This window comes from Saccopteryx bilineata, chromosome 3 (assembly GCF_036850765.1).
Source record: "Saccopteryx bilineata isolate mSacBil1 chromosome 3, mSacBil1_pri_phased_curated, whole genome shotgun sequence".
Taxonomy (NCBI): Eukaryota; Metazoa; Chordata; class Mammalia; order Chiroptera; family Emballonuridae; genus Saccopteryx; species Saccopteryx bilineata.
The window spans coordinates 89,701,734-89,722,456 of NC_089492.1; the positions used below are offsets into that span (position 1 = coordinate 89,701,734).

Here is a 20,723-nt window from a genome sequence, read left to right on the forward strand (position 1 = left end):
TTTGGCTCAATCCCACCAACCACCTTGCAAGCACCCCCACCCCCAACAGTTAAACTAGAAAACTTTATTTTCAAGATTTTCATTCAGAATCTAAGTTCTTAGACTACAATTAAAACAACCACTGACTCAGACACTTCTTTACACTAAACTCCATATTCTTCAAATGCATTCAAATAATGTGTTCATGATATATTAATATAGAGCAACTTTAACTGATCTTAATTAGGCAAGTAAATGATTCTAACTCATTCTTTCAGCAATTAGCTTACCTTGTTTTCTTATTGATAAAATACTTTACATTTGTGTTCAATAAAGTAGATTAATATTTATTGGAGAAATATAAATGGTAGCTTAACTAGAGAATTAACTAATATATTTTGTTTGGTTTTAAAATTGTATTTTGACATGTTTTAACAAAACAAGCAATGTGTAAAGCACCTAATCAGATGAACAGTCTTCTGAAAAGTGGTAGTAATCAGTTGATGACATACAAATATTGCAGTGGCAGCATCAAAATTTAATTAACCCTTTTTCAGAATATTCAAGCCCTTCATAAACATTATCACCTTCTTCTACAACTATATCTAAAAGATTAAGCATATGCATCTATAATCAATTACCAGTGTTTAATGCTAAATTGGTTTTCCCCTGCCAACTAAAAGGCTTCCACATTAATAGTCTCCACTGAATAAGCTCAAAGACATAAGAACTACGTAATTTAAAAGGTAAACCTAGCCGCAACTGGGTAGCTCAGTTGGTTAGAGCACTGCCCTGATATGCCAACTTGCAGGTTTGATCCTGGTCAAGGGACATACAAGTGCATAAATAAATATGTGGAGCAACAATTCTCTCTCTCAAATCAATAAATTAAGAAAAAACATCAAAAAATTTTAAAAGTTAAACCTAAGACAAACAATTAGTATTATAATTCTGGTGCAAAGAAAATCATGCAATCTATTTCTAAGTTAAGCAGTAACAGAGATGAAAGTAACAGATCTCTCCCATAAATACAGATAACCAAGATATAACTCCCTAAAGATGAAAAAGCTGAGACATAAAAAAGGCTAAAAGCTTGCCTCTAAATTTCTAACCTAGGTTCCTTCTCATTGACTACTCTGCTTCATATAGTGTAACAAGACTACTAACAATTTTTAAAATAATTGGCCCTGGCCGGTTGGCTCAGCAGTAGAGCGTCAGCCTGGCGTGCAGGGGACCCGGGTTCGATTCCCAGCCAGGGCACATAGGAAAAGCGCCCATTTGCTTCTCCACCCCCCCCCTCCTTCCTCTCTGTCTCTCTCTTCCCCTCCCGCAGCCAAGGCTCCATTGGAGCAAGGATGGCCCGGGCGCTGGGGATGGCTCCTTGGCCTCTGCCCCAGGCGCTAGAGTGGCTCTGGTCGCGGCAAAGCGATGCCCTGGAGGGGCAGAGCATCACCCCCTGGTGGGCAGAGCTTCGCCCCTGGTGGGCGTGCCGGGTGGATCCCGGTCGGGCACATGCGGGAGTCTGTCTGACTGTCTCTCCCCGTTCCCAGCTTCAGAAAAATACAAAAAAATAAAATAAAATAAAATAAAATAATATGGTATGCATATTATATGAGAACTCTTAATGCTCTTGGGTGAAGTCTAGGACAGCTTACCTTAAATAGAATTCCACTCATTAATAAATTATGTGACACTGAGGTTCCAATGTAAGATTTAATATTAAAATTTCAAAGCACATTTTTGGACAAACATAAAATTTATATTTTGACATGAGGAATTGAAGAAGGAAACTAATGATCCCACTTAAGAAAACAAAGAATTCAAAGCAACTGACCAAGAAATTTCATATCAAAAATATAAAGTTATAAATGTAGAGAAGACGCTACTAAATAAAGTGTTCAAAATGAAGAGATAATGGTTAAATTACAACAATAAAAAATTGTGATGATGGAATATAAGGGATTACATTTAAAATTTTAATTCCCTAAAGTGTATAATGTACCTACTAGGGCAAATCAATTTCATTACACTCAATTCTCTGACAAATACAATAGAGAGAAAAGTTAAGCCTTTACAATTGAAAATTCATTAAGTATACAAACAACAGCAATACTGATTATAAAATTGCAAAATGGGACATTCATTAACTAATACAGAACACTGGCAAATACGCTTTTGTATATATTTATGTTTTGATGCTAACAATTTTGAAATTACTATTACCAAAATTCCAAGATGATAAAAAAAATGCTTCTCAACTTTTCTATTTTTTAAAATAGTGGAAGATATGATCAGTGAATCTATGGTCCAGGCAATGGAAAACTTGCCTAGAGCCTAGGATACTGAGTATTTGTTTGCATGAATTTAATCTAGTATGAAGTAGTGAAGTGGGTCACTACCCATTCTGCCCTAAGATACAAATCACACATAATAAACATCAAAAGTCTATCCATCATAGACTGATTTCTGTGGAATTTAGTAGCTTCAGCAAGAAATCCTCAGACTGAAAGTTGACTCTCTACCTTGAGTAGAACAAGGGCAAAAGGAATCTATTGTGCTCACTCTTCAAGTAATGGGTGGAAACTTGCAATGTCAAATCTCAGTGGCAACCCTAAACTAAACAGGCAGTTTTAACTGACAGAACTGCAAATTGAGGACTCTAGTAAAACAACAAGTATCTTCCCTTTAAAAACAATTTATCTAGCCTGACCAGGCGGTGGCACAGTGGATGGAGCATCGGACTGGGATGCGGAAGGACCCAGGTTCAAGACCCTGGGGTTGCCAGCTTGAGCGTGGGCTCATCTGGCTGGAGAAAAAGCTCACTAGCATGGACCCAAGGTCACTGGCTCGAGAGGGGGGTTACTCAGTCTGCTGAAGGCCCGCAGTCATGGCACATATGAGAAAGCAATCAATGAACAACTATGGTGTCGCAACGAAAAACTGATGATTGATGCTTCTCATCTCTCTTCGTTCCTGTCTGTCTGTCCCTATCTATCCCTCTCTGACTCTCTATCCCTGTAAAAAAATTAAAAAAAAATCTATATATAATAAAATATTTAAATTTTATTTAATTTTAAATATTATCACCCAAAAGTAATCTCCCTCTAAAATAACAAACACAAAAAAGTAGCTAAACTTTTTAGAGGCCTTTAAGAAATAAAAATTAGAATCATGCCTTTTATGAACACAATCACCACATTATCAAATCATTAGGACTCATTTTTTTAAGTAAGAATATGCTGGAGCGGTGTACACATTTAGGGAAGTAAGATGAGAAAAGGAAATATTCTGGTTTCTGTAAGAGGCATCAAGATGAAATCTTATAGTGAAAGAAATTTTATGGAGGGAAAAAATCACCCTAAAGATAGCAGTGCTAAGAAGCAATGTACTATCTTAAAGATGACATACAGCTATCTTAAATCATTACCTTTTTTAAAACTACTAAAGAAACTATATTGGTATAAGTTCAAGAGAAAGAAGTATGAGTAGAAAAGGTGAACAATTTCACTTTCAAAAGAGTAGGAGGAAAGGAAGAAAAGTAGTTGAAGTTCAAAGAAAATGAAGTGACTACTAATAAATGTGGAAGGAAAAGAAGTTTTAAGGATGACTACAGTGACACTTTCAGGTTCTTTCTGCCAAATCATAAATAATTTATCAATGTCCATATTGAAACACTGGTCTCCATCAAAAGTAGTACAGAAAAAATAACACGATCATGTAATATATATAAAATATGTATAAGTATGGCTAATGTTTCAAGTATGTTATCTAAAAAGTTAACAAAAATCAGTATCTTAAAACATGTTTTGCTTTGGTCACTGTAATTACTGAAATTACTGTAATTACTGAAATTATAAAAAACTATTTATCAAAAAACATGGTCAGTAGCTGGTAACATCCTGACTTTCAGAATCCACATTTCCCATAACTAACCACCCCCGCCCAAATACAATATTTGGAAAATCCAGTTTGTTTCCATATATATTTTTTCTTTCTTTATGTTGTTTTTCATGTAATTAATTTCCAAGATATTCAAATGCTACATATATAAACATTTTGTAATAAAAACAGCTATTTTTCTTTTGCTTTTAGAATCTAGAAATACTTTCACTTGTTTTCTAGCTTTTTAGTAACTACATTTAGTAACACTTTTCTGGTAACAAAAAAGAAACAAAACTACATTAACACACAGATTCTGAACAGGTTAAATCTAAAATTTTATACTTAAAAATAATTTTCACTCTACCAAACTTTCAAAATATATTATTATAATTCAGCATTACTTACATTTTTGTAATACTTATACAGAGACCCATCACACTGTATCTGCTCTAAAAAGACTGCATATAGGAACTAAGATATTTGTTCTCAAATAAATGAGATTGGCCCTGGCCGGTTGGCTCAGTGGTAGAGCGTCGGCCTGGCGTGCAGAAGTCCCGGGTTCGATTCCCGGCCAGGGCACACAGGAGAAGCGCCCATCTGCTTCTCCATCCCTCCCCCTCTCCTTCCTCTCTGTCTTCCTCTTCCCCTCCCGCGGCGAGGCTCCATTGGAGCAAAGGTGGCCCGGGCGCTGGGGATGGCTCCTTGGCCTCTGCCCCAGGCGCTAGAGTGGCTCTGGTCGCAACAGAGCGATGCCCTGGAGGGGCAGAGTATCGCCCCCTGGTGGGCGTGCCGGGTGGATCCCGGTCGGGCGCATGCGGGAGTCTGTCTGTCTCTCCCCGTTTCCAGCTTCAGAAAAATATAAATAAATAAATAAATAAATAAATAAGATTATAACATTAAATGACACTTTAAAATACAGAGGGATATTCAACATTTGTTTATATAAGTCAATTAAGAAAACGCATTATATAAGAATCTGCCTAACAGTGAGTATACATATATATGTATGTATAAAAAATACATACATACGTATAAAAACAGAGTTAACCATTCTTACTATTTTATTTTAATCTACTTATTCTAATTCCCAGAATTCATTTATAACTTGAATTAAAAGCATGCAAATAAAAGAGCAGAACCTTGTGGACCATTTAAAAATTCTATAGATAAATAGAAATGTTTCAGTTAATGGACCACAAAAGTCAACTCCAAGTTAAATGTTATACCAAATATTAAAATCAAGTATAATATTATGAAGCAAATACCTGGTATTTATTCAGAAATTATATTCCTGGCTATTTAAATAAAAATTTTAAAGTTATAATCTGGTAACTTTGAATATCTAAAGTAAGGTAAATTAGGCCCTGGCCGGTCGGCTCAGCGGTGGAGCGTTGGCCTGGCGGGCGGGGGACCCGGGTTCGATTCCCGGCCAGGGCACATGGAAGGGGCGCCCATTTGCTTCTCCACCCCACCCTCCTTCCTCTCTGTCTCTCTCTTCCCCTCCCGAAGCCAAGGCTCCATTGGAGCAAGGATGGCCCGGGCGCTGGGGATGGCTCCTTGGCCTCTGCCCCAGGCGCTAGAGTGGCTCTGGTCAGGGCAGAGCGACACCCCGGAGGGGCAGAGCATCGCCCCTGGTGGGCGTGCCGGGTGGATCCCGGTCGGGCGCATGCGGGAGTCTGTCTGACTGTCTCTCCCAGTTTCCAGCTTCAGAAAAATACAAAAAAAAAAAGTCATTTAAAGTAAGGTAAATTAGATGCAGATTTATAAGTCAGCTAAAGTTCATTGGTTCTACTTACTTTTTGAAGTTTCAAAGACTTAGAAGCTAGCAGAAGAGGCAACAATTACAGCAAAAGTTATGATAACCAAGCCAATAAGTAAATGATACTCTTTTTTGCTCTGCCTAAAAGTAAGAAACCAAGATCTATCTAACTGATCATATACATCAAGAGAGGCAAATAAAGCTAATACTCAATATAAACTAACAATCAACATAGAATAGAAAGGCTAAAAGAATTGTTAAGTATGGATGTTTATATCTAACCCAAATAGAAAATAACAAAAAATATTCAAGTATTTAAATGTGAACACAATTCTAGAGAGTTCAAAGGATGCTATTATGTTCACTCACTTGAGAAAAGGCAAGCCAATGTTTTGGGGAAACCATCTTCCTTATGCTAAAAGTATCATCCACTGATTTACAAATTCTTACATTTGCAAAATTAAATGTTGCCTGATTAAAAGTTCACAAATGATTTAAAGAGCTAACAGAAAACAAGGGGAGAAAACAAGGAAATTTTGTTCTACTTCAACTGAGGAACCTCAGTCAGCCAGTTCAAATTTACCCACAAATCTATTTTAGGAATAAAGATGTCAGGACTCGTTCCATGCTACTGAAAGGGGCCCTCTAAGGTGGGTTATGGGCAAGTCTATATTGAAAAAAATTCAGATTATTTCAGTTGTAAAAACAGGACTGCTTACTACAGTAGACAATCTCATCTCTGTCCTGGCTTTAATTACCATCTATCATCTCTCCCTAAACTACTGCCAATGCCCATTGTTACTACTCTTGACCCTGTTACAGAACCCATTCCCTACAACAGCCAGGGTAACCTTTAAAATAATGTAAATTATATCATCACACTTCCCACTGCACTTACATAAATTTCCTACCCTGGAATATAAAGTCCTGCGTTATCTGATCCCTGCCTATCTTTTTTTTTTTATCACAGTTTGCACCATTCTTACCCTCACTTACTATATTCCTGCAACACTGGCCTTTTATCTTTTCTTCTAACACAAGCATCTTTCTCATCTCAAGGTATTTACACTAGCAGTTCCTTCAGTCTAGGTCTTCCCTCTAATCTTACTTGGTTTGCTCCTCCTCATCATTTATATCAGGGATCCCCAAACTTTTTACACAGGGGGCCAGTTCACTGTCCCTCAGACCGTTGGAGGGCCGGACTATAAAAAAAACTATGAACAAATCCCTATGCACACTGCACATATCTTATTTTAAAGTAAAAAAACAAAATGGGAACAAATACAATATTTTTTAAAAAAAACAAGTAAATTTAAATCAAGAAACTGACCAGTATTTCAATGGGAACTATGGGCCTGCTTTTGGCTAATGAGATGGTCAATGTGCTCCTTTCATTGACCACCAATGAAAGAGGTGCCCCTTCCGGAAGTGCAGCGGGGCCGGATAAATGGCCTCAGGGGGCCGCATGTGGCCCGCGGGCGTAGTTTGGGGACCCATGATTTATATCTCAGTTTAATGTTTCTCCTCAAGCATGCCTTTCTCCAATCAGCCTCAAATTATTTACCATCTCAAAACCCTTTTAATAGTTTCCTAAGTTTTTAAACAATGTGTATCTCCTTCTGTGAAATCAAATCTGCTTGTTTATTACCACATTTCCACCAGCACCTTCACTGTAAATGTACTAAAAAATAACTGACAAGGGCCCTGGCCAGTTAGCTCAGTCTCAAAATGACAAGATTGTGGGTTTGATCCCCAGTCAGGGCACACATAGTGTTGGGCAAATAAGTTTGTAAAATGTGATTTTTATGTTTGCTCACTTTGTTAAAAATGGGGCTGCCCACCTGAAATTGTTAATTACCTTCCTGCTTAAGAATGGCCATTGTTATGCTAATGTTGCTGGAGGAGGGGTCTTTGTGAGCCCAGGTAGTTTTTTAGAAGGAGAAGAAGAGGAAGAAGCCAAGATGAAAGGGAAGGAGAGAGAAGCCAGTTTTGCAGAGTAAGAAGCCATGTTGGCAGATGGGGAACCAGAGGTGACTGATACTAATGGGGGCCTTTGATTCTAGGAAAACTGGATGGATCGGGGGCTTTGGGAGCCCTGAATGGAAAGGGAAGTGTTTTCCAGCTGTGTGTTTACTCACTGGCCAGTTGCAAGGCTAGAATAAAGAAATCGCCCACAATTTTTTGGCTCCACTGTTTCTTTACCATCTGCCCGAACCTAATGGGAACCTGCATGTGAATGGCTGCAATGGCAGTGGCGCCTGGCCTTACACATGGGAAGCAATCAATAAATGTAGGACTGAGTGGCACAATAAATGGATGGTCCCCTTCCCCCTCCCCTCTCTCCATCTCTACCAATGAATAAAAATAATTCTGGCCTGGCCGGATGCTCAGTTGGTTGGAGCACTGTCCCTGAGTAAGGAGGTTGCAGGTTCAATTCCCCAGGTAAGGCACAGACAAAAGCAGCTCGCTGTTCCTGTCTCTCTCTCCCTGCCTCTCTCAAAAACATTTAAAGAAATAGAAAAAAACTGGCAAGATGAAAACCCAAATGCCTACTTGATTGACATCTCTACTTGGATGTCTTAAAGACAAAGCAAATATTCCCTAATAGGAGTTATGATCTCACTACCTACTAAGAAATTGTGTGTTTCTGATGTAAGTGAATAGCAACACCTCACCAGCAGCATAAACCAGACATTTTAAACCAATCATTGATAATTCCTTCTTCAAGTCCTATCATAAGTTTATCTTTTAATTTTATTAAATGCATCCATCATGTCCCTCTCTTCCACCATCACTACACCGTCCACTGTCTAAATTACCATTTCTTGTTTGAATTACCCAACTGGTCTATTCATTTCTCCTCTGGCATCCCTCCAATCCATTTGCTCCACTGCAAATATATGATCTATTCAAATTCAATCTAATTTTATCGCATTCCTATTTAATATTATTAAACATCCTGTTCTAGATTCTCTAGCTTCATTTCTCACCACTCCCCCACCCATTGAGTACTCACTGACAGGCTGATACAAAAAAAACAGATCCTGATTTCATGAAGCTTATAATCTAATACAGGAGGATATCACCAAAAAATCAGCAAATACTTAGTCATAGTCACATACTAGTAAGTCCTAAGATGAAAAATAAAGCAAGGTAAATTCACTGAACAATTCTTCAACATAGGGGAATAATGAAAAACCATGGCCACATTTTTTAGTTGTCCCACTAATGAGAAGATGCTATTGGGGGTTTTAATAGGTGAAGTCCAAGGATACTGACTACCCTGCAACACAGGACAGTCCCACACACAAAGTACTGTTCTCATCCCATGGTACCTTCACATGTCCATGTAGGTGAAAAACCTGCTTATAGGCCCTGACCAGGTAACTCAGTTGGTTCGAGTGTCATCCTGACATGCCAAGGTTGCAGGTTCAATCCCCAGTCAGGGCACATATAGGAATCAATCAATAATAGCATGAATAAGCGGAACAACAAATTGGTATATCTCTCTCTCTCACTATCCCTACTCCCTTCTCTAAAATTCAAGAAATAAAAAAAATTTTAAACCCTGCTTATAACTGTCTACATCCTAACTCCATTTTATATGCAAGCATAAAGAAGTTTTATATGATTTTAATATATAGATTTCCCAGGAATGAAACTATCTTACAAAGTGAAGAAAGACTTATACTTTGTTTACAACTTGACTAAGAATTGATCACCATTTGGCAAATTAAGTCACCCAGTAATGCAACTTAGTAATGTGAGTCACAAATACAAAATAACTGTAAATTTGCATTAGTAGTTGTTATATTAATGATACTATGCAGCATCTAACTACACTATGTATTTAACTAATAAGAGTTGTACCTGGGCATTTACATTATTAGGTATATATTACTATAAATTACTTTCATTTTATTTTTTTCTCATCTTCAATTAGAGTATTCATTTGACTTATGTATATTGGAAGGTCATCTGCACTAAAATTTACTCATTTGAGAAACATTTATTGAGCACCTACTTATGTTCTAATTACTATTCTTAGCACTTCAGACACATCAGTGAAAACAAAATATCCTGAATAATATAATTGTAATAAAAAGTAAATAAAACATTTAGTTTGTTAGGAAAAAAGTAGGGCAAGATAAGATGTTAGGTCGGTTGGGAGTGTTGAATGGGGTTGAGTGTAGTATAGGATGCAAAATTAAATAGGGGGTCGGTAGGCCTCACTGGGACAGTAAAAGCTGAGCAAAGCCATGAGGTGAGACGGCCAAGTGCAAAAAGGGCACAAATCTTAAGTTAGGTGCCTAAAAGGCATTACTGAGGAACAGTAAGGAGACCAGTGTCTCCACACTACCTCCTAAATACCTCTTATTCTCTATAATGTAATAAGTTATTTTTAAATCTGTTCAAAGATGAGACTGCAAGTTCCACTAAGTCAGAGACCATGTTTTCTCTTCATACTATGATCAATACTGCACAGAGTACCAGATACAAAGTACACCCATTAACCATTTGTCATATGAGTAAGCGATGAAAAAACCAGTCAAGTTTTCTGAGGCAACTGATAACTAAACCTCAGAAAAATGAGATTAGAGCTAGAAGCCAGAAAAGAATTAAACGACTGCAATGACAACATAATAAAGCCAAAAGGAAAAGTCAGTAAACTACAATCTAGACAAACTCCCAAACATAAAAGTATTAGGCCATAATTGCATTTAAAGTAACGAGATAAATTTAAAGATATAATAAAATCTCTTAAGTAACTAAATTTGCATTCATTCCATCTGGCTTTTAATAAAATATACTATGTGATATAGTCTACTTATAGGTTCAGATCCAGATTCCTTACTATACACCATGTATTATAGACTAAATAATCTTGTACTAAAAAATATACATAAAGATTTAGACACAATGGTAAAGTTGATTTTAACAAACACAGATTTAAAGGCTGATAGAGTTTAAAAATAATTTAGAGGATGTCTACTCAAGTCTCTCATCTTAGTGATGACCACCTAGGGACTCAAGAACTGAAAAGATCTGTCACAGGTCACCACAAGTTAATGATACAACTGCTAAATTTAATATTCTGTTCATGAGTAGACACCAAAATGATGTGTATGGCTTTTTAAATATTAAAAGTGCTATAACTGTCATACTACTTCAAGGAAAATGACAGGATCAATATCTACTGTTCTGGGCTAGGTAAAAATAAAATCGTTTTAAAATTCTATATTTAAAGTAACAAACTGAAATTCCATTTAAGAAAAATCTAAATGGCCAAAAAAAGAATTAAATAATACAATAAACTAAGAATTTGCCCTGGTTGTTTCTGCTTAGCAGTAAGTATTGGCATTAGTATCCTGTTGTCCCTAAAACTAACACACTCCCCCAAATAATAGCTAAAATTGTGTCTATTCTTAGGTAGTTTCATTAATCAAATAAAATTAAGATGAAGAAAATTTGTACTAATAGAACAGGGATTATTTTTAAAATCACTACTCATATGGTTATAAACTATATTTTGCACATTTAAAGATAAAGAACTATTAGTCCATTGTATATTTCAACATATTGTCTTGAATCACTAATCTGAAATTAAATTTAAAAATCTTAGAGCATTAAAACCCCACACCTGAAAGACTTACCATTTTATCTAGATGTTCAATGGATCTATAAATCTCCCCCTGGGATTCATCATAGTAACTGTAACGGAATCTTTGACCTTGAAACAAATATCATGTACAAAATAAAATAGGGAAAAATTAGAAGCTAAAAAGAAAGCAAGCGCTTACCAAATAATTTCAGTTCTCAAGGAAGGCAAAGCATAGCTTAAGCCTCTGAGAGAATCATTCCCAAGAGCCCTTGTACATAAAAATAAAAGGCATATTTGGGAAGGTAATAAATATATCACCAGTGTTTTATGATATTAAATAACTATTTCAAATTTTAAAACCTTATAGTCATGAGCAATACAAAAGACTAAGGAAACAAAACAGCTTAAAAGTTAGAAGCATTGTTAAATATATCAGTCTGTAATGGAAAGTAAACCAAAGAATATGAAGCAAGAAAACTTGGTACTGTGTCTCAATGTAACAAGTCAATGAAAGCTTAGCTTTTCCTGCACAAATGCAAAGATTTGATCTCTAATACAGAAAAAAATGCATAGATCAGAGATATATGTGGCTTGTGTGATTTTTATGACCTAAAAAAATTTTATCTCATTTTCACAAAACTTGCTACTCAGAAACGGATCAATACAAGTGCCTTAAAATAAAATTCACAAAAGAATATAATAAATAGTCCTACTCTGACAATAAAATCTCAACAACAGTACAAGCACAGAACATTGATGTTAACTGTTTTCCAGAGTATAAATGGAAGAAGCTCAAAAAGACAACCAAAAAAAACCACAAACCCAAACAAACAAAAAATCCATATCTAAACCCACATAACTAATTGTGGATTGTTGTAATACTGATTATGTTGCATCTAAACCTTTATTTCAGCCACACCTTTATTTCCAAGAACTCCTTACTTTTATATTTCCTTATTTTAAAAGATTCCCTGAAATGCACTTCTAAAGGTAGTATAGCACACCAATCGTGTGCACATGCTACGTATCTTGTGCTTCATTTTAAGAGCAAGTTCACATATCCAATTATTATCCTCACATCTGAGAAGATGGACGGATTTCTTTGGCTAGATAATTATGATTTTTAAACTTTCTGTTTATCTTGCTAAAAAATATAACCTTATAAATAATGAGCAGTGCAAAATTATAAAACCCTTTTTATGTCTTTTTGGAAAAAAGATGTCACAATTTTTAAAACTTCATTTACTCATTGATGCTAATAATCTTTGATGGTCACCTTTCTACAATATACATCATTTCCTCAACTGTCACATTTTACCTTTTCATATACATTACTATGTACAATTACTCAACATGGTAGTTCTTATTTTCCCCCAAGAACCATTATTAAATTAATACTGCATCTTACATGACATCCTATAATCAAGCAATAGGTTCTAAGAAAATTATCTGCTTTCTTAATTTAAAAAAATGATAAAACAGCTTTTTTGTAAACATTGAGGATTATAGTCCTTGCACTAAAAAAAATTCTTAAACAATGACAGTTCATCACTCAATAACCCTTATATTAAAATAATTCATCAGACATTTCTTTCAAAATTTAGGATTAAGAATAGATGTTTTTATCCTCAAAGAATTTATGTACTTTCTTCTACCTAATAATGAAAACTATATAATTTGCCCCATTTTTCATATTTGCCAGGTGACTGTCAGAAGGCTCAAAGACAAATCTAAAGTCTGTCACAATAATTTATTGATTCAAATAACTGGTATTAAAATTCTCCTTCAATTTCAAGTTCTTTTGAAAAAGCTGCCCAAAATCTTTGAATGAACAATTAAATGAATAATCTTAGACAAGGAAAATCTGACACAATGTCACTGTAGTAAGAATAATATCCTTGTAAGAAATGAAGATGAATATTCTTTGAACCTGAACTGCTTCAGATATATACTAATGTATTCTTTTTTCTTGCTTCTGGAAATAGCCATTAGTTTTAGCTGTAAATAATCCCTGTGACCAGGACTTAACTGTCTTTTCTGAAGACTACTACTCTTGGGTGTGAGAAAAATAAATGTACTTTGTGATTCCCATTTGCTACCCAAAAGTCTGTTTTGCTTATTTCGAAATTCAGAGCTACTGTTTCAAATGGTTGGAGGTGGCCAAACCGCCTTAATCCTAAATGAAAAGTATACTAGATTTTGAAATGCTGTCTTCTTCATATAGACCATTTATTTTAAAGGTAAGTTTCACTTAAAAACTACTTCTAAAGTAAAATTATATAGAATATTTGAAACTTTAAAATACTAAAACATGTAATTTAATAAAAAATACACAGAAAAGCAATGAGCCAATGTTCAATATTTTGCTACCTACTTTTTGCTACTCTTCAGTAGCCACCTTATCTTTGTAGTTGAAAAACTGAGTAGAAATATTTGATGAGCTCTAAAGAATCTACCTATTAAGAAGCTACTACATACAACTACTACATATCTTGTAACAGCTCAATATATGTCTTACAGTAATTTCTTCAATGTACAAACATTTTAAAAAATTTTCAGGAATTCATTCTGGTTAATATATATACAGAAAGTATGAAATCTAAAATAAGTAACTGCCGACATCTTAACCTATGTGTATGTATGTATTTGTGTGTTTGTGTGTATATGCATGCACATGCTAATACACACTTAATGTTAATTAAAAACCCATTGAAATTTGAGGCCAAAAGATCTTTCTTTGTTTCCAATTACTAAAAAAGTAAGTTTATTGAGATTTTATTTCATAAGCAATAAAAGAAATGACTAGATCATAAATGTACCTTTAACTAAATATCGTTGGTTTATAATACATTATCATTCCATGTACCTCATGAGCAGACCTATTTTGTCTTACACTATTTCTAACACTCAGTAAAGCTTATCTACCTGAACTGAACAAAAACAGTTGTCTATGCCCCTGGAGAACAGGACTTGTGCACTTTTATAAGTATGAAGAAAGCATATCACATAGTAAGAGAAAATTACTTACCTGAAACTTATCCTTTCAGAAGGTACACTGGGAAAATGGATTCTTTGAGCCCCTGTTTCAACTCCAAGTATGAGCTTTCTAGCTTTAAGAGCCATTGACACTGCCCCTAGGGGCAGCACAAGCTTTGGAACTCCCCTAGTGAGTATGTCAGTAGTTTCTTCAGGTGCCTTCCCTCAGTTCTTTTCAAATTCAAAAGATGAGAGGAAAAATAACCCAAGAAAAAAATCCTGTAAAGCAGAAACCTTACTCTTTGAGAGAAGGAGGGTAGCTCATTTGTGAATCCATTCCAGAGCACGCTTTCTGAGAAAAAGAAATACAGGTAAGTAATTTTCCCATCTCCAAAGGTGACTGGTGATTAATGAGTGGATTCACAGAGTGTGGAGAATAAGCTCCAGGGATGTCTGTTTAACACACAACAATCAACTAATGAGGACAAACATAACAATGAATGGTACAAGAACCAATGCTACCTTTTAAGTTCCTTGAAAAAAAAAGGTTAAAAAAAATTTTTTTTAACCTTAACATTAAGCTACACATTGAATAGTGGAATTAAACAATGAGCTTGGAAGGTTGATCTATAAACCCTCAAAAGATCAGTCAGTAAGACGGACTTTCAGACATATGTCCAGTAAAAACTGTACTGTTATACACTCTCTTAATCACTTTATATTTATATGTTAAAACATTTTCAAATATTTTTGAAATATTTTGAAATATTTAAAACTAAGAACCTATGAGGTAGATTGCTAAGGACCTAAAACTGTGGAAATTCTTAAGTAAAATCACTATTTAAAAAATGTATTTCACAAAGGAAACATATTCTAAGTACTCTAATCATTCTCATAAGAAAAATATATACTATAGTCCTTTCATTCTGAAATCTTAGTTATAATGTAAAAGTATTATTAGCCTTCTCTCAAACTTGGAAAGGATTAAAAAAACTATATAAATGAAATCAGTATGTATAAATATCAAAGGTAGGATAAGACATATTTCAGGAATTAGCTAACTTACACTCAAATCAAATTAAGTAATTCCAAAATAGTAATTCCCTCATAACCCAAGAGACTACCAGCAGAAAGGAAGAAGAGAATACATGAATAATCACTTTTTAATACATATTGAAGTAGAAATCTGAATAAAGATACAAAAATTTAGAGGAACACCATTTTTCATAGGTGGCACATATATATAAAAAAGAAATGATATAAACCTAGACAAATATAACTTTACAGATAAAAACTGAAAATTTTTAAAGTGACAAAAGTAAACTTTATTCATATTTTAATATAATTCATCATTAATATTTACCAAGTAAATTTATTGAAATCGATTTGTACTTAAAACCACTATAAAAGGAAAATTAAACAGAACTATGAATCCGCTTTTAAATAATATATTTCTGTTAGATCCAATTTCTCTTAGAAACTTCTTTAAAGTTAGTTAACTGAAAATTCTGTTAATGAAAGCTGTTAATCTAAATTTGGAAATATAAATTTCATGGAGGTCAGGAAACACAAATATTAACAGTATAGATGGAGAAAGGAAAAATGAAACTTCAGAAACTGAAATGAAAATCCTACTAATTACAAAAACTAAAATAGACCCAGACAAAATTCTCCTATATGGAACCATCCAATAGAATGTGGAACTTGATAAGGTACACAAAGGATGGGGACAGCACCATTTAAACATAATAAAAATCAAACACTAGCAGCAAATGTCCTTTCACCTATGTCACTCTTCCTGACAGTAACAGGAAAGCTGAAAAGAGGGGGATCATTATGAGCATTGGTGGGGAAACAGCATCCAGTTGGGCTGACTAATGACTATATAAAAGGCAAGAACTGAAATGCGGGGGTTCTGTCTGCAAGGCAATTCAAATGAGGGGATGGAAAGGAGGGGCCTAGCAGAATCTAGGTTCTCAGCTCTCCCTTAGCTCGCCTCACCTCAAGGAGAAAACTTGAGAGTATTTTAGTCTTTCTACTTATTTCTCTAATTATCTAATTTAAGTCTGAATGAAGCTAAATGGGATATGAAAGATGAACAACTTTAAAGCAAAATATACTTTTAAAAAAAAAAGGAAGTCATTCATGTAAATGGACACTGGCTAACGAAGTCAACAAGGCAAATTTCTTCCGACTACATACAGGTCTCCCAACTGTCTTTATCACAAGTTTCTCCCTTTACTTTCCACAGAAGCTGGACAATATATTAAAAGCAACAATGACTAGAAATGAAAAATGTCACAGCCAGTATTGTCATATACTATTAACATAAACAAAATTCCACTGTATATAACTGAGTAATTTTATCAACTGTACCATAATCAATTAAAAAAACAGCAATTTATAAATGTGGGATATGTTAAGAGACTCACTCACACAAGAGAAATTAAAGTCTCTAAGTACCTGAGGAACTAAATTCTTTCTGTGGGATGATTTAGAATTCTTTGGTATCATTACTTCAGCATGGTAAAATCAAACTGTACAGAATCTTTAAAAAAAAGGAGAGGAAACCACTAAATATTATCTTCATGAGAAAAAGCTAAATTTTTGAGATGAGAATGTAGTGCTCATTAATTTAGAAAAGATGACTAATGCCAATAAAGCATGAATTTGAGAAATGTGAGACAATTTCTGAGGCAGTTTAACCCATAACTAGCCAACGATTCATATTACTACTTCAATAGGCATGTAAAATAGAAAATAAATCTTACTTTACAAGTGCAGCAGTTACTATAGATATTACTATTGTAGAAAAGAGACTACCAATTTTGGAAGAATATCCATGTAACCCCTTCAAATTACTCCAAAACCTCAATCAAATTTCCTAATAATAAATAGTACAGTGCTTCCTGTAAGTACAAAGTAAGCACTTAATACACATTGTTAGTGATAGTAATAATGAAAAAACAAACAGCTGGAAAAGTTCTATTATTTAATCACCAAACGTAAATATAAATGTTTTAGTCTATGTTTAGCTTCCAATAAGCTAACTTATCACCAGAAAGTCCTATCTTACATCTTAAATACCAAAATTTTCAAGAAATCATATAAAATGACCTAAATAATTTTCTGAGAATCTAGGTAGAATGTAAAATAAAATTCATTTTTCTCTCAACATTATACTAAAATATAGTAGTGCAGTAGAGTTTGTTAATGAGGTAAAAAGGATGATACCACCGAAAAGAGCGATATTAAGGTGTCCACTGATGTTTTATGTGAATTTATGTTGTAGTTGATTGTACATGGTGCCAATCTAGAAAAGCTTACTTAGATTCTGAAAAACTGTATTATGAGAACCAATTATTTAAATCATAATGTAATTTAAAGTGATTCATAAGAGCCTTAAAAGAGAAAAGTGCTTTAGAAGTTTTAATTCATGCTTCAAGAATTTTTAATTTCTAAAGTATTTTAAAGTATTATTTATTTAATTTCTAAAGTATTATTCCCAATGTAAATTTACACTACTAAAGAAAAATAGCCCTTTTTTCATTATAATACACCTCAATTTTTAAGATCAACTGTTACTAAACTTCCAAATTCTCAAGACACTCTTTTTAAGTGCCTACCCTCAGATGTAATATACTTATGTCCATAAAAAATTAACTTCTGCCAAAGGTAGCCAATACAACTGGTTATTAATTTAACCCTTTGAGTAGTGAATTTTTTTCATGCTCGCTGACCCCCGGGAGTGAGTTATTTTTGTTTTTTTAATGAAATTAGTTCCAGTTACAGTTTTATTAACTTAAAATCATGTTTATTTGATAACCAATTTATGGAAACAGGAACATACATATGCCTTCTTTTAATGTTGTCTTACACATTTTTTAAATAAATCAATCATACTCTGGATGGTCAGGAGGCACGAAGATGTACATGAACATTCATGTATATGAACATTCGTACTACTCAAAGGGTTAAAGAGCCCTGAGAGCCTCTCAGGATGTCTGGCAAGGTAGCACAACTACCTGCAAACCCTAACCCAGGGCTTTCAACCTCAGCACTACTGGTATTTTGGACAGGATAATTCTTTGACATAGAGGCTTTACTGTGCGTTATAGTATGTTTAGTTAGCAGCTTCCTTAACTGTATTCACTAGATGCCAACAGTATCCCGACCTCCCACCCTACCCAGTTGCGTTTATAAAAAATGTCTCTAGGCATTTGCAAATTCCCCCTGGAGGACAATCTATGCCCCATTTGAGAAATTAGTGACTTAAACAAAATTATTTATCTATGTCATTAGGGAGGATGGGTCTCTCAAACTGAAATCTCAAGGCCACTCATAACAAAACGTAAGAGAAGAAAATACCAGACTAACTAGGCCAGGTGAATGATGAATCAACTCTGGCAATCAATGGGTAAGATGTGAAAATACAGGGCTCCCTATATCTCATTGAGGATGTTTTTCTGGCCATTCTAATACTCTGCCTTAAAATGTATGGTCTTATGCCTTATGTTTTCTAGATAATCAAAGAAATAACTGAAGGATGAACAGATACTGGCACCCTTAAACCAATGAACACATAAGTCAAAGAGATGTCCTATAAAGAAAAGAATTCAGAAATATTCTAAAACGGTAAATGAGAACACATTTTGTCCAAAGAAAGAATTTGAAAATCACAATTTACTAAAAGAGGCATCCACAAATGTCTCACAATCTATTCACTATGAAGCTTCCTTATTCTTTTAATTCACAGTAGTAACAAAAATCACTTAGGAGTCCTTACTCTTATGAACCATTACCAATGAAGACCACAGTGGTACTAGCCAACGTGTTACAGTCTTTGGAGTACAGCTTTAAACTGATGGCAATTACGGGCAAATACTAAGCACTAAAGGAAAAAAAGAAAGAAAAAAGACTTTACAAAACAGGAAACGTGGGAAAGAACTGCCACTGCACATGATACTCTTCCATGTTCTAAAGAAGAAAATTTGTTTTATCCACCAAAAAAACCAACTTCGGGCATCTACCACACAATTCTAACTGGAAATGGGGTTAAAAGATCTTATCTGCCACTAATGTAAGTGTCTAAGCAAGGATGCCCTCACAGTGTGAATCCAATTACACCAGTCGCCTTTGGAAATGTATCCATAATCCACTATTATAATCTGATCCTTTTTAAATGCCCAAAAAACTTTTTATTCACTTTTAAATATTGCTGCTAAAAGTAAAACTTTCCAAGGTAAGTGATAAAGCACTGAAAATCAGAGCTTAGAATGAAAAGATACCTTTAACCACAGTATATAATAGCTACCATGATATGTTAAAATCTAGAACTTACCCCAATGGCAGAAATCAGAAGAAACCACAAAGAGATTACTAGGATCCGCTAGATATTTACTGAAGAGTTTTCCGAATTCCTGTTCTTTTGACTCACTCAGAGCTCCAACCAGTACAGGAATAATGGTAAACTCATCCTTATGGCTTAAAGAAAACAGAAAAAAAGTGTCACTTAAGAAGTATAAGAATAAAATAGTTTTCAATGTGTTTGCACTAAAAGGTGGAACATTTATTAATACATATGATATTGTTGAATTCTTAAAATCTATAAATTAAATGTTTAAAGAAGACCATTTAAAATATAAGAAGTACAAAAAATGAGAGGTATAAAATACTCAAAATATCCATTTAAATTATAGAAATGCACAATACTTCTTTAGTTAAACAAAGCTATTTTACTACAGGTAAAATAATATCCTCAAAAATAAAAATAACCCCATCAGACAATCACCACGTCAAGTCTTCTCAACTAACCATCAAAGCTAGAATCATCTGCCCAATCCTGCAATTTTAAAAGCACATTTATAACTCTTCCTCACCTGTTTTAATCCTATCCCATTATTAATACCACCATTTCTGGCACTTGTTCTATAAAACTGACAAGTGAGACCTACAACACTTAATATTGGCTCCATAAAATTCACCAACTACACTTTCTCCTATACTAATAAACAGATACAGGACATCTGAAAATACAACTCAAAATCTGACATTTGGGGTGAACACAGAATTCAAGGAAGTAGGTATTAATTTCTAGCAGCAAGAAAAAGACACCATGGCCACCCCTACCCACAATGTTTATGACATATCCACAAGTCCCTTTCTCACTCTACAGAGATTCACAGATTTATGGAAAAGGAACAGAGCAGATTAATAAAGAACTATGATGGGCTATAAAGAAATAGATGTTTTTCCAAAACCTTTCGATTTTTCATTGTAGTGAAATTTTACTTACATATATTCAATATTATTTATATTCTAAATGATCTCAGATTTGGAATTTTAGAAGCATGAAATCATGTTTGTTTGATCTGTTCTGAACAGGACTTAAGGGAGAAAAAACCACCAGTATAATAAATGCCTTTTAATATGATAATCTGACAACTGATGCAGGACAAACAGAATTCATAAAAAAGTTCTTTAAAATACTAAGTTTAAGTATTCCCCAAATAAACGTTAGCCCAG

The 20,723-nt window shown here is 34.4% G+C and overlaps 1 protein-coding gene across 3 annotated transcripts in view; it reads right to left on the reverse strand.

The window, feature by feature from the left end:
- Positions 1-20,723, reverse strand: part of MEMO1 (mediator of cell motility 1) — a 139,319-nt gene that overhangs the window by 11,298 nt on the left and 107,298 nt on the right. For all 3 annotated transcript variants that reach the window (XM_066266849.1, XM_066266848.1, XM_066266847.1), the window contains 2 exons: positions 19,540-19,682; positions 11,275-11,351 (listed from right to left, as the gene is read on the reverse strand). In XM_066266849.1, the coding sequence (XP_066122946.1) occupies positions 11,275-11,351; positions 19,540-19,682 (220 nt within the window). The remainder of the gene's footprint in view (positions 1-11,274; positions 11,352-19,539; positions 19,683-20,723) is intronic.